Source organism: Panthera uncia, chromosome B1 (assembly GCF_023721935.1).
Source record: "Panthera uncia isolate 11264 chromosome B1, Puncia_PCG_1.0, whole genome shotgun sequence".
In the NCBI taxonomy this organism is placed as follows: Eukaryota; Metazoa; Chordata; class Mammalia; order Carnivora; family Felidae; genus Panthera; species Panthera uncia.
In genome coordinates this window covers 158,819,621-158,838,393 of record NC_064811.1, presented here as the reverse complement: position 1 = coordinate 158,838,393, position 18,773 = coordinate 158,819,621, and the positions used below count along the sequence as shown (strand labels likewise).

The 18,773-nt window shown below is 36.3% G+C and overlaps 1 protein-coding gene and 1 pseudogene across 4 annotated transcripts in view; both read left to right on the top strand.

Annotated features, from left to right (window-relative positions):
- LOC125923287 (disintegrin and metalloproteinase domain-containing protein 18-like) overlaps positions 1-18,773 on the top strand; it is a 143,694-nt gene that overhangs the window by 66,032 nt on the left and 58,889 nt on the right. For 3 of the 4 annotated variants that reach the window (XM_049631470.1, XM_049631471.1, XM_049631469.1), the window contains 3 exons: positions 608-806; positions 4,328-4,433; positions 17,273-17,462. In XM_049631470.1, coding sequence (XP_049487427.1) covers positions 608-806; positions 4,328-4,433; positions 17,273-17,462 — 495 coding nt within the window. The remainder of the gene's footprint in view (positions 1-607; positions 807-4,327; positions 4,434-17,272; positions 17,463-18,773) is intronic. The other variant, XM_049631472.1, reaches the window with a different exon arrangement.
- LOC125923289 (tubulin beta chain-like) lies at positions 8,292-9,546 on the top strand (annotated as a pseudogene).

The window sequence follows — 18,773 nt, the reverse complement described above, 5'->3', positions numbered from 1 at the left end:
ACTCACGTTGTCTCTCTCAAAATAAATAAACTAAAAGAGAGAGAAAAAGCTCTTAAAAGCAGCGTCATTCAAACAGTGGCTAACTCACAAATGTGTATGCAACAACCACAACTAAGCATGTCAGAGTCACCAGCTTACAACTGAAGGCAGAATTAGAGGCACATCTCTGACAGTTAAGAGAAAAGGACATGAGGGGTAAGTATGCAGCCCAAGACATCCAGGTATTTGATTGTGGGAAAAAGGGTCAAAACTAAAGGGACTTTTCTTACAGAATCCAAGGTCTTAATTAAAAGCAGCTCCTTTAAACACCTAAATCCTTTGTGACTCTCTCCTCATCACTAAAAAGATGGTACAAAGTCTTCATACAAAAGAGAAAATTTCTGAAATTGTATTTTACATCAATGCTAATAACAAGCAATTGAAAAGAAAGAACTACAAAGTGCAAATTTATAAACACTGTACTTGACTTTTTCGTCAGATAACTCACAGCCTTGGGAATTCTGTGATTCTCCCAAATATAAATAATTAGGTATATTTTATATGACAAATCTCTTCACTAAGAATAGTTATTCATAGAATATGGTTTTATTTTTCTTTTTCCTCCTAGATATCATTAGCAGGCACTCCTTGTAGAAAGAGTATTGATCAAGAATGTGATTTTACAGAATATTGCAATGGAACCTCTAGTAATTGTGTTCCTGACACTTATGCGTCGAATGGTCAGTTGTGTAGGTTGGGAACTGCGTATTGTTATAATGGACGATGCCAAACTACTGATAACCAGTGTGCCCAGATATTTGGAGAAGGTATTGCTCTTTATTATATATTTCTTTTACCTTAAATTTGAATCCCTCTATATAGGGATATATCAAATGGAAAGTTAGAGAAAGTCTTAATTATCAAGTTGAAGGAACTTCAGAGGAGGTTAAATTCTCAGTGAAGTCTGTTTTGCCATAATTAAGGTTCTGGTTGGAAGAAGAATGAAACCTATACTTAGGATGCGAACAGTTGAAAATATGTTCTCTCCAATTTTAGCCTCCAGACTTCTCTGAAACTACTGAATTTATAAAATGGTACAGCACTGATCCTTCACACCACCACCTGCACCAATTAATAATGACATAAGTATGTTCCCATTATATGAAGATAATGTGGAAACCTGTCATTCATAACACAAATTGTATCCCCATCAGGATCTCTCTCTTACCTGTCCTGGACACTAACTGTAAGTCAAGTTCAAGTCACAGCAAAATAGAGCCAGGATGTGCTGGAATTTATAAGGGAGTAAAGGAAATATACCCCAATAGAGCTACAGGTCCTAGACAGCAATTACTGCCAGAATCAAGGGGGTGTACATGGAACTGGATTCTGAGAGTGCTTGATCATAACATTGGATAGGGGAACATAAGATTGGATAAGAGAGAGTTTATTATTTTGGAAGTACTCTCCTAAGATAATAAGACTTAACACCCTGGCAAGGATCCTAGAAGACAGTAAAAATTTCTATTAGGATTGTTTCCAGAAAGATGGAAACAATGGCCCACTCTAAGTGAAATTTAAATGTTGAAATTACCAAGGGAATAGAATCTTTGACAACTTTCAGTGCACAATGGGTCTACAGGGTCCACAAATCCATTTGGCAATTATTTTTTAGTCCTAGAGGATATCATCAGGTTTGACATATTAATAGTTTGTGCAGTCCCATAATTATGTCCTTGGCCTATTTGATAAGGCCATGGAGAAAGCCTCTGTAATTCTCTCCTACCAGAAATTAATACTACCTTTAAAAATCTAAAGGATGCAGAGGTGGTTAGCAGTATATATATACATATATATATATATATATGCATATATATATACACATATATATATGCATATATATATATTTAATTATTCAATATGATTCTTGTAGAAACCAGATGGTGTTGGAAGATAATAGTATTCCACTGCAAATGCAGACAAGCAGTAGATTAATTGCACTCACTATGCCAGATGTGGTGTCTATGCTAGAACAGGATAGCATATGTAGTAGGAGTATAGCCACTGATTTGGCAAATATATTCTTTTCTGTTTCTATTTTAAAAAAAGAATTAACAACAGTCTGCTTTCACATGGAATGGATAATGACATTAATGTTGAGTTTTGCTGTCAATCATAAAGTTGTAGAGATGTGGACATCTTAAAATATATCACATTTTCTACTCCATCAATGATTTTGTTCTAATCCAGCTAAATAAGAAAAGCACTGCTAGAATGCTGGAGGATTAAGTAAAGCACATTTTCTATAAAGGGCAGGAGACAGACTTTCAAAATGTTTAGGAATTTATCATCAATAAAATTTTTAAGGATCCAGTGATCAGAGGTATTATCTGACGTCTCCTGCAAAGTAAAGCCAAATGGTGTGTATCTTGCATCTCATTTAACTAAAAAAGCACACCACCTGGTAGGCCTCTTTGGGTTCTGGAGTCAGTATATCCCACATGGGGAAGTACTGCTTGATTTCATTTACCAGATGACATGAAAGGTTGCTAATGTGGAGTGATGTAAAAAGCAGGAAAGGGTTCTGCAGCATGTCAAAGCTGCAACGCAAGAAGCCCGGCATTCTGAATTATAAAACACAGCAGCCCCAATAATATTAGAGGTGTGGGTCATGAGAAAAACTGCTATATGGGACTTTTACCAAGCCTCTTTGGGAGAGTAATAGAGCAGTTCTCTGGGGTTTTGGAGTAAGATTGTTCCATCTAAACTGGAGAACGATACCACTTTGACAAAACCACTCTGAGCACACTACTGACTCATGTAGAGATGAAGAATCTGACTTTCAGACACCAAAAACCCATGTGTTCAGAACTGTACAGTATAAGCTTTGTTATGTCAGACCCACTAAGTTAAATGGTCAGGTAGATGGAAGTCATTCATTCACCTGGATTCAAGCACAAGCAAAAAGATCCTTTGCATCTCCCTTAGCTCATACCTATGAAATTTCATGGGATTTCACAATGACCAAGTTACACTTAGAAGAACAAGCTTATGTTTGCTTTATAGATGTGTTGGCTCTGTCACTAGTCATAAGTGGGGGAAAAAGCAGTAGCTATACTGCAGCCTCACTTTGGAGGTTGCCTTGAAAGAAAGATACTGACCATCTGGTCATTTGTTTCTGTGGAAGGAAAAATAGCCAGAAGTAGATTATCGATATTCTCTTGAACAATGACAAAGGGCCTAGTTTGTTGGTGAGGTGCCTGGGTGTGGAAAGACCAGAAGATTAGAGGCAAGAGTTCTGGAATAGAAATATATGCTAAGACACATGGAAATGGACAATAATGTGAAGATCTTTGTATTAATCCACCAGTTAACACCCACCAATGAGCATCCACCATGGAAGAGATACAGAACAATCAAATAAGCAAAATTATTTGGCTAGTTTCCATCAGCCAGCATCCATCATTATCCACCCCAATGCTGTAGGATGGACATATTTCTAGGCTTTCTCATTTTTTTTTTTTAATTACTGTCTCTGAAATAACAGATTCTTTTCTGAGTTTAGTTTATCTTTTTCTTGAGTACCTTTACCTTCTGGTCAAATGTAGCCAATGGTAACCAAGATAGTTTCTGCTTCCCTACTTCTTTGCCTAAGACAAGTTTATTAAGGCTATGATTTCCCTTTCAATTGCTGAGAAAAGAGTTTGTTCAAGTGTTTTATCCTCCCATAGCATGCATTAGTCTTCTTTATCCAATGATAGTAATTTTATTACCACCTACTACCAGGCTTCAATGACAATGCCACATATTTTAGACACATTTTACCGGGGAACTCCACTTTTAAGTACCAATTCATGTGTTTAATGAAATGGAAAGAACCCTAAAACATCTAAGATATCCAATACAACTATGCTGCTACTCCACACTGCTTTTACTATGATACCCAAAGTGACAGGTGAACATCTACTTAAAACATTGCTTATCCTCCATCAGAGAAGAGGATCTGACACTCAGTTCTGAAGGTTTCTGCCCATAAGTGACATGTTTCAAATTACAATGTCATGTCTAATGTTCATTAGATGAGGCAGTATACATTCCCACAGCAAGGGACAGCCAATTATTGTTAATAATAATATAATGTTACTGCAATAGATATAATTGTTTTCTGTTTTCTGTTAGGTAAGACAATTGTTTCTTTCTACTTGCATTGACAAGATACACACAGAAAAAAGTATGACCAAGCTCATGATTTTTTGTTTATTCAATAAGAGTTTCATTAGTTTTTTATGGAAAAAATATTTAATTTAGATTAATAATAATAATTTAACAGATGTGTTTGCATTTTTAGGTGCTCAAGGTGCTCCATTTGCCTGTTACAAAGAAATCAATTCTCTGCGTGATAAATTTGGAAACTGTGGTTTTAAAAATTCACAACCATTGCCCTGTGAACAGAGGTATGTATATAGAAAATAATTGTTTTATTAAGTCATAAGAATTATATATTGCCTGTTAAGAGACGCTAAAGAGTAATGGTCAGTAAATTGTGTATCAGGAGAATATTTTAAAATAACATTGCACATATTGTTCTTTTATGTAATTCAGTTTTCTTTTTGCCTGTTTTTTTCTCTAATATGTTCTAATGATGAAACTAGACAAAAAAGGCTGATGCTTATTACCAGAGGTAAGAAGTGGGCACAAACTACCAAGAATCAGAAACTTGTGCACTAAACTGAGAATTAAAACTGAGTTTTTTTTATTAAGTTGATATATGATAATGATCCTAAAGCAAGTGCTTTGATTTTTGAGACATGAGATTATTGAAAGGAATAAAGTTTCTGTTGTTGTTGTTGTTGTTATTTGTTTCCAAAATACTGATATGTAACACATGGCAGTACATATCAATAACTAAACTGGAAGTACTGGAATATTTTTAAGGGATTTATGAAATCCAATAAGGGAGAACTTAATCCATTACAAATACTTCCTGAATTTCAATGGACTATTGAAAACCAAGGAATAAAAAAATAACAGATAAGAGGTTGACCAAGATGGTAACATAGAAGGCTTTGGAATTTTACTCCTACAATATACACACTGAATCTTCATGTACACATGAAGCAATTACTTCTAAAAGAAGTCCAAAAAACACCAGAAGGACTCCTACACATTGAGCAACTGAGAAAATACTCACATTGAAACAGGTAGATACACACGTTCACCATAAAACACGTAACTGGTACAGAACCACGCAACTGGAAAGGAAATCCCAATTACCAGTTTCTTCCTGAGGAACAAAGGATTTCAACCCCACATTTAGTGTCCCAACATTTTAAGACACTTCTCTGAAGGACAGGATCACAAAACATGTAGTTCTGAAAGCCAACAAAGCTTGTGTCCACAGACCCACAAGACTGTGACAAACAAAGGAATGATTGTTAACAGGAATTTAAGCACATGTCACACATATCCTCCAAGGCTCATGAGAAAGGAAGCAGGCAAAACTTCCCTATCCCAGCCCTTTCCCTGAAAGGGATCTGACTGCATATTTAGAGAGCTGTCACCTAAGGCTTAGGCTTCTAAGGAGACAGCTGTGATCCTTCCCAGAGACTGAGGAAAGTGATGGACACCTCCTTTGCCAATTCCTTGTAGCCCACTCTAAGTCACTAATATCTCCTTGCAAGGAATGTGTACATAAGTCTGTTCTCCAACTTTTGCACTGCTGCCCAAGGGACAAGTCCCCAGATCATCTGGTTCTGATAGCCAAAGGAACTTCTATTCACAAGCCCCAGAAGACTGTTGCAAAGAAAGAAGGAGTTCTCAGGAGGCTATACCACAGGGCTCAGCACAGAGAGAGCAGACAAAATTGCCTGTCTCAAAGTCTTTACCTGATATGAATCCATTTGCATAATGTAAAAGATCTTGACTGAGGACCAGGTTTCTGTGAAGGGACTGGCTTTGATCCTGCTCAGGGACCAGAGAAGCTGGCAGCTTTCTCTCCCAGTATCTCTTCCTAGCCAGCTCCAAGTCTCTAGTATCTCTGGAAGGAGCTTATAAAGGATGTCTTGCACCACAGATTTTGACCCTTTGCCCAAAGAACAGGTCCCCAAACTACCTAGTTCTGATAGCCAATAGGACTTCTGTTCACAAGTCTCACAGGACTGTACAAAGAAATAGTTCCTAACAGACACAGGAATATCCTCCCCTACCCAACCCTGCAGCTATAAAGCCAGGCCTAGCACAGAGGAAGGAGGCAAAAATGTCCATCTCCTGTTTTTCCCTAGAGGGTCTTAACTACCTACTTTTCCAGTTTCTGTCTTAAGATGCTGTTTTCCAGTCTAGGAGCCCCTAGATGTATGCAATCCTCCCCTTTATGATACTGATGGGTCTTAGCACATCTTAACTACTGGGAGCCACTAAGAAAAATAAGGTGTCTCTGGGAATCAAAAAAGATTGAAAGGCAAACTGGAACTAAGGCCAGGCAAGGCTAATTGATGACGTTTACCTCCTAAATGAGACCATTCTGTTAAGATGGAGAGGGGTGACTATTTTATCTAATGCATGGAAACGAACACAGAATTCAAGAAAACATAAACATGTGAGTATTTTCTCAGAACAAAATAATAATCTCCAGAAACTGATCTTAATGAAATGGAGATAACTGATTCACTTGATAGATAAAAATAACAGTCATAAAGATGTGCACTGTGGTTGGAAGAGCAATGCATGAACAAAGTGAGAGGCTTAACCAAGAGATGGAAATTATAAGAAAGTACCAAAGAAATCACAAAACTGAAGAATACAATGACCGAATTGAAAAAGAGAAAGAGAAAGAAAATAAAATAAATGAAAAAAAGTCAAGATTATTTAAGGAACTTATGGGGCACTATTAAAAAGAGCGTTATACACTTTATAGGAGTATCAGAATGAGAAAAGAGTGAGAAAAGGGCAGAAAGCTTATTGAAAATAATAATGACTGAAAATTTCCCTAATCTGGGGGAAACAAATACTCAGATACAGGAAGCCCAGGGAGAAGCTAAAAGATGAACCTAAAATCCCCACAGCAAAATTACATTTTTGTATTAATATATTTAAATGTATTAAAATTTATAAAATGTATTTAAAAATACATTAAAATTAAATTGTCAAAGGTTAAAAACAAGGCGACAATCTTAAAAGCAGAAAGACAAAAGTAACTTGATATGTACAAGAGAACACCATAAAACTATATGTAGATTTTTGAGCAGAAATCTGCAGTCCAGAAGAGAGTGAGATAATAGAGAGTGTTCCAGACAAGTAAAAACTGAAGTTCATCACAAGACCAGCCTTACAAGAAATGCTAAAGGTGGTTCTTTAAGCCAAAATTAAAGGACACTAATTAGAAAAAGAAAAACATATGAAAGAATAACATCTATAGGAAATAGCAAATAAATAGTTAAATTCAGAGCACTCTAATGTGGTGATCATAGTGGGTAAATCACTCATAACTCTAGTATAAAGATTAAAAGACAAAGGGTTGAAATGACTATAACTACCATAATTTGTTAATTTATAAACAATGTAAAAATTTGCACACTATAACATCAAAAATATAAATGTGCAGGAGGGGTGTAAAAATGTAGAGCTTTTGTATGTGTTCGGAGTTTTCATTAGCTTAAAACTGTTACAAATATAAGCTGTTTATGTAAACCTCATGGTAAACACAAAGCAAAAACTTAAAGTCAATGTACAAAAGACAAAAAGAATATTCTTTTTATTTCATACATGAAGAGACTCTTCTCCATAGAAGACATACACATGATTAAAAGACAGAAGAAAAAATACTCAACATTATTCATCATCAGAAAAATACGCATCAAAACTATAATGAGATACTACCTCACACCCACCAGAATGGATAAAATTAACAACTCGGAAAACAACAGAAGTTGGCAAGGATGTGGAGAAAGGGAAACTTTCTTACACTGTTGGTGGGAATGCAAACTGGTGCAGCCATGCTAGAAAACAGTGTGGAGGTTCCTCAGAAAATTAAAGATAGAACTATCCTATGACCCAGCAATTGTACTACTGGGTATTCATCCAAAGGATACAAAAAAATTGATTCAAAGGGGTACACGCACCCCAATGTTTGTAGCGCCACTATCAACAACAGCCTATCTCAAGAAACAAGAAAGGTCCCAAATACACAACCTACTCTTACACCTAAAGGGGCACTACACGGAAAGTGCAGAGTTGGTTGACTAGGCCTTGGATGTTGTGAGGAAGGAGGCTGAGAGCTATGACTGCCTGCAGGGCTTTCAGCTGACCCACTCCCTGGGTGGTGGGACCCGGTCTGGGATGGGTACCCTCCTCATCAGCAAGATCCAGGAGGAGTACCCGGACACAATCATGAACACATTCAGTGTGGTGCCCTCGCCCAAGGTGTCAGACACGGTGGTGGAGCCTTATAACACCACCCTCTCGGTCCACCAGCTCGTAGAAAACACAGACAAAACCTATTGCATTGATAATGAGGCCCTCTATGACATCTGCTTCAGAGCCCTAAAACTGACTACACCTACCTATGGGGACCTCAACCACCTGGTGTCAGCCACCATGAGTGGAGTCACCACCTGCCTGCGCTTTCCTGGCCAGCTTAAAGCTGACCTGCGTGAGCTGGCTGTCAACATGGTCCCCTTCCTCCACCTGCATTTCTTCATGCCCAGCTTCACCCCACTGACCAGCAGAGGCAGCCAACAGTACTAGTCCTGACAGTGCCCGAGCTTACCCAGCAAATGTTTGATGCTAAGAACATGATGGCTGCCTGTGACCCTTGCCATGGCTGCTACCTGACCTTGGCCACAGTGTTTAGGGGTCACTTGTCCATGAAAGACGTGGATGAGCAGATGCTGAATGTCCAAAACAAGAACAGCAGCTACTTCGTCGAGTGGATCCCCAACAACGTGAACACTGCCGTCTGTGACATCCCACCCCGGGAGCTAAAAATGTCGGCCGCCTTCATTGGCAATAGCATGACCATCCAGGAGCTGTTCAAGTGCATCTCAGAGCAGCTCACAGCCATGTTCAGGCCTAAGGCCTTCCTGCACTGGTACACAGGCAAGGGCATGGACAAGATGGAGTTCACTGAGGCCAAGAGCAACATGAATGACCTGGTGTCCAAATACCAGCAGTACCAGGACCTGACGGCCAAGGAGGAAGGTGAGTTTGAGGAGGAGGAAGAGGAAGAGGTGGTCTAGAGGTGATACCCAGTAAAGCATGTGGAAGCTGTGTGAACTCTTTATTTGCTCACAATCTGTTCTCTGATAGCCATGTCTCTGTGTGCACTTGCTCTTTTTCTTGTCTTGACGTCACATGCTGTACAGACGCCACTATTAAAGCATTTTCATAGTGAAAAAGAAAAAGAAAAAAAAAAAAAGAAAAGGAATGGCAAGTAAGGCCTAAAGCCAGCAGAAGAAAGGAAAAAATAAAGATTAGAGCAGAAATAAATGATACAGAAACAAACAAACAAAAACAGCAGAACAGATCAATGAAACTAAGAGCTGGTTCTTTGAAAGAATTTACAAAATTGATAACCCCCTAGCCAGACTTATAAAAGAGTAAAGAGAAAAGACCCAAATAGATAAAATCACAAATGAAAGAGGAGAGATCAAAACCAACATCACAGAAATATAAATAATTATAAGAGAATATGATGAAAAATTATACGCCAACAAACTGGGCAATCTAGAAGAAATGAGCAAATTCCTAGAAACTGGCAACCTACAAAAACTGAAACAGGAAGAGATAGAAAATTTGAAGAGACCCATAACCAGCAAAGAAATGTAATCAGTAATCAAGAATCTCCCAACAAACAAGAGTCCTGGGCCAGTTGGATTCCCAGGGAAATTCTACCACACATTAAAAGAAGAGTTAATACTTATTCTCTTCTAGCTGTTCCAAAATTAGAAAGAAATCTTCCAAACTCATTCTATTAAGCCAACATTACCTTGATTCCAAAACGAAAGACCCCACTAAAAAGGAGAACTACAAGCCAATATCCCTGATGAACATGGATGCAAAACTTTTCAACAAGATATTAGCAAATCGACTTCAAAAGTACATTAAAAAAACTATTCACCATGACCAAGCAGGATTTATTCCTGGGCTGTAGGGCTGGTTTAATAATTGCAAATCAATCAATATGATATACCACACTGATAAAAGAAAGGATAAGAACCATATGATCTCAATAGATGCAGAAAAAGCATTTGACAAAATACACCATCCATTCATTATAAAAACACTTGAGAAATAGGGATAGAAGGAACATACCTCAACATTATAAAGGACACATATGATAGACCCACAGCTAATATCATCTTCAGTGGGGAAAAACTGAAAACCTTTACCCTACAGTCAGGAACAAGACAAGGATATCCACTTTTACTGTTACTATTTAACATGGTACTAGAAGTCTTAACCTCAGCAATCAGAGAACAACAACAAAAATAGAAGGCATCCAAATCATCAAGAAAGAAGTAAAACTTTCACTATTTGTAGATGACATAATACGCTATGTAGAAAACCTGAAAAACTCCACCCAAAAATTGCTAGAACTAATACAGGGAAGTCACAGGTCACAAAATCAACATACAGAATTCGGTTGCATTTCTATACACTAATAATGAAGCAGCAGAAAAAGAAGTCACAGAATCAATTCCATCTGCAACTGCACCAAAAACAATAGGATACCTAGAAATAAACCTAACTAAAAGGTACAAGAAGTATACTCTGAAAACTATAGAGCACATATAAAATAAATTGAAGAGGACCAAAGAAATGGAAAGGCATTCCATACTCACAGATATGAAGAACAAACATTGTTAAAATGTCTATACTACTCAAAGCAATCTACACATTTAAAGAAATCCCTATCAAAACACCACCAGCATTTTTCATGGAGCTAGAACAGACAATTCTAAACTTTGTGTAGAACCACAAAAGACACCGAATAGCCGACCCAATTCTGAAAAAAAACAAAACTGGACACATTGCAATTCCGGATTTCAAGCTATATTACAAAACTGTAGTTTTAACGACAGTATGGTACTGACACAAAACACACACATAGATCAATGGAACAGAATGGAAACCCAAAAAAATTGACCCAAAACTATACTGTCAATGAATCTTTGACAAAGCAGGAAAGAATGTCCAATGGAAGACAGTCTTTTCAAATGGTGTTAAGAAAACTTGACAGCAACATGCAGAAGAATGAAACTGGACCACTTTCTTACACCATACACAAAAATAAATTCAAAATGGATGAATCACCTAAATGTGAGAATGGTAACCATCAAAATCCTAGGCACAGGAAGCAACCCTTTTGACCTCAGCTATAGCAACTTTTTACTAGACACATCACTGAAGGCAAGGGAAACAAAAGCAAACACAAACTATTGGGACTTCCTCAAGATAAATAGCTGTGTACAGTGAAGAAAACAATCAACAAAACTAAAAGGCATCCTCAGAATGGGAGAATATATTTTGGAATGGCCTATCTGATAAAGGGTTAGTATCCAAAATCTATGAAAAACTTATCAAATTCAACACCCAAAAAACAAATAACCCAGTTAAGAAATGGGCAGAAGACATGAATAGACACTTTTCCAAAGAAGACATCCAAATGGCTAGAAGCCACATGAAAAGATGCTCAACAACACTCATCATCAGGGAAATACAAATCAAAATCATGATGAGATGCTATCTCAGTGCTATCAGAATGGCTAAAATTAACAACACAAGAAAGCACATATATTTGCAAGGATGCAGAGAAAGGGGAATCCTCTTGCACCATTGATGGGAATGCAAACTGGTGCAGCCACTCTGGAGAACAGTATGAAAGTTCCTCAAGAGCTAAAAATAGAACTAGTCTAAGATCCAGCAATTACACTACTGATTCAAAGGGGTACATGCACCTCAATATTTATAGCATCAGTTCAACAATAGCCAAACTATGGAGAGAACCCAAATGTCCCTCAATGGATAAATGGGTAGAGAAGATGTGGTATATATATATATATATACACACACATATATAAAAGAGGATTATATATATATATAATAGGATTATATATATATATATATATAATAGGATTATATAGATAGATAGATAGATAATAGGATATTACTCAGCCTTCAAAAAGAATGAAATCTTGCCATTTGCAATGACATGGATGGAGCATAATGTATTATGCTAAGTGAAATAAGTCAACCAGAGAAAGAGGAATACCATATGATTTAATTCATATGTGGAATTTAAGAAACAAAACAGATGAACATATGGGTATTGGGGTGAAGAGAAGAGAAGGAAACAAACAACAAGAAACTCTAAATGATAGTGAACAAACTATGGATTGACAGAGGGAGGTGGAAGGGAAATGGGCTAGATGGGTAATGTGTACTAAGGAGTACACTTGTCATGATGAGCACTGGATGTTGTATGTAAGTGATGAATCACTGAATTCTACTCCTGATACCAATATTGCACTGTATGTTAACTAACTAAAATTTAATTTAAAAAAGTTAAAAAGAAAAGAACAAGAACTGCCATATGACTATAGTTAATAATTCAAATTGCATATTTGAAAGTTGCTAATAGACTAACTCTTAAAAGTCCTCATGACAAGGGAAAAAATTGTAACTGGGTATGGTGACAGATGTTATTATGGTGATCATTTGGCAGTGCATACAAATATCTAATCATTAAGTTGTACACCTGAATCTAACGTTATATGTCAATTATTCCTCAATAAAGACAGAACAAAAACAAACAAAAAACTACAGTGATCAAGAGTTGGCATAAAATATTGTCATAAAAACAAGCAAATATTAATGGAACAGAATATACAGTCTAAAAATAAGCACATGCAGACACAATCAATTAATTTTTGACAAAAAGACCAAGATTATACAATGGTAAATGATAGTCTCTTCAATAAATCATATTTGAAATATGAGATTGCTACAGGGAAAGAAATAAAACTGACATCTATCTCACACCATAAACAAAAGTCAACTAAAGTACACTTGAATGTGACATCTCAAACTGTAAAATTCCTAGAGGAAAATGGACACAATAATTTCCTTGACAGTGGTCTTGGTAATGATTTTTTACTGTCACTGAAAGCAAAGGCAGCAAAGGAAAAATTATACGAGTATAAGTACAACAAAACTAAAAGGCCTCAAGTTAGCAAATGAAACCATCCACAAAATGAAAATACAAGCTATGGAATGGGAAACCATTCCAAGCCAAATATCAATAAGTGGTATTATCTAAAATACACAAGAAATCTTACAACTCAATAGCAAGAAAATATTTTTTTAGTGGACTTGAACAGACATTTTTCCAAGGGTCATATTCACATGGCCAACAGGTATATGAGAAGGTGCTCAGCATCATGAATCATCAAGGAAATGCATATCAAAACCATAAGATACCAAATCATATCTGTTAGGGTGGCTATTATAAAAAGATAATAGAGGGCGCCTGGGTGGCGCAGTCGGTTGAGCGTCAGACTTCAGCCAGGTCACGATCTCGCAGTCCGTGAGTTCGAGCCCCGCGTCGGGCTCTGGGCTGATGGCTCGGAGCCTGGAGCCTGTTTCCGATTCTGTGTCTCCCTCTCTCTCTGCCCCTCCCCCGTTCATGCTCTGTCTCTCTCTGTCCCAAAAATAAATTAAAAAAAATGTTGAAAAAAAAAAAAAAGATAATAGATAACAAATGCTGGCAAAGATGTGGAGAAAAGGGAGCCCTCATATAGTGTTTATGGCAATGTAAACTGGTACAGCCAGTATGAAAAATAGTTTGGAGTTTCCTCAGGAAATTAAAAATAGCTGAATAGCCAAAAGAAATTAGATAAGTATCTTGAGGATATTTAATTATAGCACTATTCACAACAAGCAAGATATGAAAACAATCTACATGTCCAGCAATAGATAAATGGATCAAAAAAGTGCTATGTATCCAATGGAATATGTTAAGCTTTAAAAAAGAAAAAAATCCTGTCATTTGTGGCAACTTGGATGAACCTGGCCAGCTCTATGCTGAGTGACATGAGCCAGACAAAGAAAGACACATACTAAACCGTATCACTTATTTGTGGAATAAGAAAAAAGTTAAACTCATAAAAACAGAGAGTATAAAAATAGTTGCAAGTGAGAAATACAGAAATGTTAGTAAAAGGGTACCAAGTTTTCAGTTTTAAGATGAATAAAGGTCCAAGTATCTAATGTAATATGGTGACCACAGTTAATAACATTGTATTGTATAATTGAAATTTGCTAAGAGAGTAGAACTTAAATGTTCTCAGATACATACAAAAAGGATAAACATATGAAATGATGAATGCGCTAATTAAGTCAATGGGGAGAATTCTTTCACAATATGTACACATATCAAATCACCACTTTGCACACTTTAACTGTCTTACAATTTTATTAGTCAATTATACCCCCAATAAAACTGAAAAAGTATAGCAACATAAATAAGTCTGGAGACATACTACACAACATAGTTACTATAACTAAAAATATGGTATTGTATACTTAAAATTTGCTAAGTAGTAGTACATATAATAAGCATTCTTGCCACAAAATATTTTAAAATAATATAATAAATTATTAATATTATTATTAATATTATTATTATATACATAGGCAGGAGGAGACTTTAGGAAGTGGTGGATATGTTTATGTCCTTGATGGTGCTGATGGACTCATTGAGTATGTGCTTATCCCCAAATTCATCACATTGGGTACATTAAATATGTATAGCTTGGTAGGTGTTAATTATAACTTAAAGTGGCTTAAAAATATTTACAGATCCAAATTCAAGAACATATATGAAAAGAGAAAATATAAAAAACATTAAGATAGGGTCATGTGATCCAAGGAGAAGCAGGATTTTCCTTAATCTCCAAAGACGCAATTAGAAAAAAACGTGAAATCCTTTGGTAAGCACCACACTCAGCATACTTATTAAAAGACTTGGTTCCATTATGAAGATTATAAGTATCTGAAGAAAGTGTCTAGTTGGGTGGGACTAGGATAGTATCCACCACTTTGCATCCACATAAGTTTACTATAGAATAAGTATTGTTGGGGAACAAGAAGCCGGAGGCACCGTAAGAATGTTCGGAAGGAAAGGGACGGAGCAGCAAGGAAGTGAAAGCAGTTCCATTCCCAGGTGGAAAGCCACTGGGACTGCATGTTCTCTCCAGAAGGACATAAAACGGGCACCAGGCCAGGGATAAGAATGTTTTATCTGGTGCAGACGTACTCATGACCCAGTATGGAATACACTGCAGGTGCACGACCTGTCAAGATGACAAATACTATCTTGTATGTGCTTGCTGTTATCAGACAAATTGCAAAAATAAAAGAGGCTTGAGCCAGGAGACCAGTGATTCGCCTCCTGGAGAGTCTTAGCCCCCTGCTTTGTAAGTCTCTCGACCACGCAACTTTAGGCCCTGTCTCTCTTCAAAGTATGACATGTAGAAGATGCAGAATTAAAAGACTATGTCTGGGATCACAAAGTGAATACTGATGAGGGGAGATCTCAGAAGGAGACCCCGTATAATCTCTAAAAGACAAGATATTATGAGTCACACCATGTTAAATACCATTACAGAGCAGGAGTGATCAGGCTGAGTTACACCACAGAGGATGCCGACAAAAATAGGAGGTGGTGGTAAACAGACATGCTTAAATCTCTTTCCCTGTTGACAAGAAGGCATGTTGGCTGCACTTCATCTAAGTAAGATTATTTGTGAAAATATGAACAAAAAAGATGGAAGAAACTGTGAAACTCTAGCAAGCATGACGTATCCATATTTCATCTGAAATTATAATACATATATTTTCCTGAAATAAAATCACTAGATGAGACTGGAATTCATTAGCACAATTCATCTGTGCTAAGACAACTGCGATTCCTTTCCAGAAAAGAAGAGCCTGTTAGTTCCAAGAATTCAGCCATAAATGCAAATTTTGAGAGAACAGATTGTGGAGGAAGTGTCTGTACTCAATGGCCAAACTAGAAAGAGACCTACTATGTGCAAAGCTGGTTTAAGATATATTCCATGGAAAGAGAGTGGAACCACAATCAAAAGAAGTATCTACATCTAAGATAGACACATTAGGCTGGAAAGGAGAAAAGCTTGAAAAGAGATTTAGATTTTGGCTCTCAACTTTACTTGAATCTTCACCTCGTACCATGAAACTAATCCCTGTTATATTAAAGAACCCAACATGGTCTTTCAGGAAAAATGAATAAAATTTTCTAAGGAACACTTTTGAAGAAGTATTAATGGCATGCTTGGCAAGATTATATCAAAGTTAAGAATAGTTGTTTCCATTGAAAATGAGAAATGATAGATTTGAGTGATTCCAAGAGTAAGAAGTGACATAGATTACTTTTTAGGGCATAGTCTAGGGATATTGTAAGTCTTAGAGAAGCCAGTATTCTATTCAGGGATAGGTTACTCTCCAGGAGGCAAAGCACTGGTCTCATGGCTCAAGCCTCTTTTATTTTTGCAGTTTTTCTGATAACAGCAAGCACATACAACGTAGTATTTGGCATCTTGACAGGTCGTACACCTGCAGTGTATTCCATACTGGGTCATGAGTACGTCTGGCTAAATAAACTGTTCATGGGATAATGTTTGGAATGCTTGTGGCACAAAGGGGATCTCAAAGTTCCTTAATTCTCAAGAGAGAAGTCCAGAACTACTGGAAGGATTAGCATGAAGAGTCTGTATACCATAGAGATGTATTGACTAAGGTTCATACCAGGGATGATGGAAATAAACAGAAGGGGTTCAAAAGATACATACATAGAGTTAATAAATGCAATCAGCTGCTTTCAGGAAATGTTGGGTAACCAATGACCAGACTGGCTAAGCTATATCAAAGTGGAGGCAGGTGATGAATTTTCCTAAAGAATATGGTAAAATATGATAAGTGCTCTAGGTCAACTGGAGACTAGACAAAAAGTTGAGTTCTGAAATAGGAAATGAAGTCATGACTGCAAATTTGTGTTCAGCATACAGTATTCAATTTGGTTCCAGTGCTAATCAATAAGATTGCATTCAGTTGGTGGGCACCAAAGGATAATGTTATCTTGTCATTTTTTTCTGGCAAATTTTTATGCCATCAATTAAATAATATTTATGTTGTCAATCATGTAATACAATATTTATTTGGAACATGGTATCATTAAAAGACAAAATGATAAGGAATTTTCTGCTTTTCATTTCAGGGATGTTCTCTGTGGAAAATTAGCTTGTGTTTGGCCACATAGGAATACTTATAAAAATGATGTTCAGTCTGCAGTTTATTCATACATTCAAGGGCATGTATGCATATCTATAGCCACTGGGTCATCAGTGAAATCAGATGAAAGAGATTATTCCTATATTGCTGATGGCACTGTTTGTGGGGCACAAATGGTAACAAAATATGTTCATTTCTATTTAGCTGTGCTAAATTACATAATTATCAAATACTATATTCCATGATTACTATCACAGTATATTGAATGGATTTGAACCTGGTGCTGCAACTTACTTCCCATACAATATTGAAAAGATAATTAAACTAGGCCTTGGTTATCCAATAACTTTGCTTTTTGGAAGTTACAACTTGTCATTGATCCTTATATGAAAAAATATATATGTAAGCACAACATTCCACTAAACTGACAGGTGATTTTTTTTACTATATCTCTGAATTCTAGCAACTTTTAGTCATAAAATTCTGAGTTTTCAATGTTTCCTGCTAAACCATCTTTTTTACATGTATGGTCAAAGTATAAATATGAGAAGTTTGAAAGAACCAAATTAAGTCTATACCAGGGAAGCATAGTTATAGTGGTGTACAAGTTTCTGTCCATACGCATATATACATACATATGAGCATTTGTACTCATATAGTCATAAAATAAAGGGAGAACAAAAATGGCTCAGAGGCTATTAGTCAATTTGGAAATACAAGTGCACACATTCCAGAAAATATAAGGCAACTAAGATTTAAAGCAGCAATTATGCATCAGTGTGCTACATGTAAATAACAAACTTACTTGCTTAATTAAAAATAAAATTAAACCTTGAAAAGGTGAATCAATTAGCCAATTCTTTTTTTTTATTTTATGCTTTATGTTCATTTATTTTTATTGAGGTATATTTGACATAAATTTTTTATTAGTTTCAGGTGTACAACATAATAATTAGACATTGTACACATTGTGAAATAATCACCACAATAAGTCTAGTTATCATCTGTCACCTACAGTGTTAATACATTTTTTACTATATATCTCATGCTGTGTATTATATCCCTAAGACTTATTTCATACCTCTATGCTTGTACTTTTTAATCTCCTTCATCTCTTTTGCTCTACTCAATCCCTTCTCCTCTGACAATGACCAATCTGTTCTGTGACTGTCTGAGTTTTATTTTGATTGTTTCGGGTTTTTTGTTTTGTTTTGTTTTGTTTTTAGTTGTTGTTGTTGTTGTTTTTAGATTCCATATACAGATGAAATCATATGGTATTTGTCTTTCTATCTCTGAATTATTTCACTTGCATGATACCCTTAACTTTCATCCATGTTATCACAAATATCAAGATTTCCTTCTTTTTTTGTGGTTAACTAGTATTTCATTGTGTGTGTATATATATATATATATACCACATCTTCTTTATCCACTCATTTATGGTAGGACATTTTGGTTGCTTCCATGTCTTGGGTATTGTTAATAAT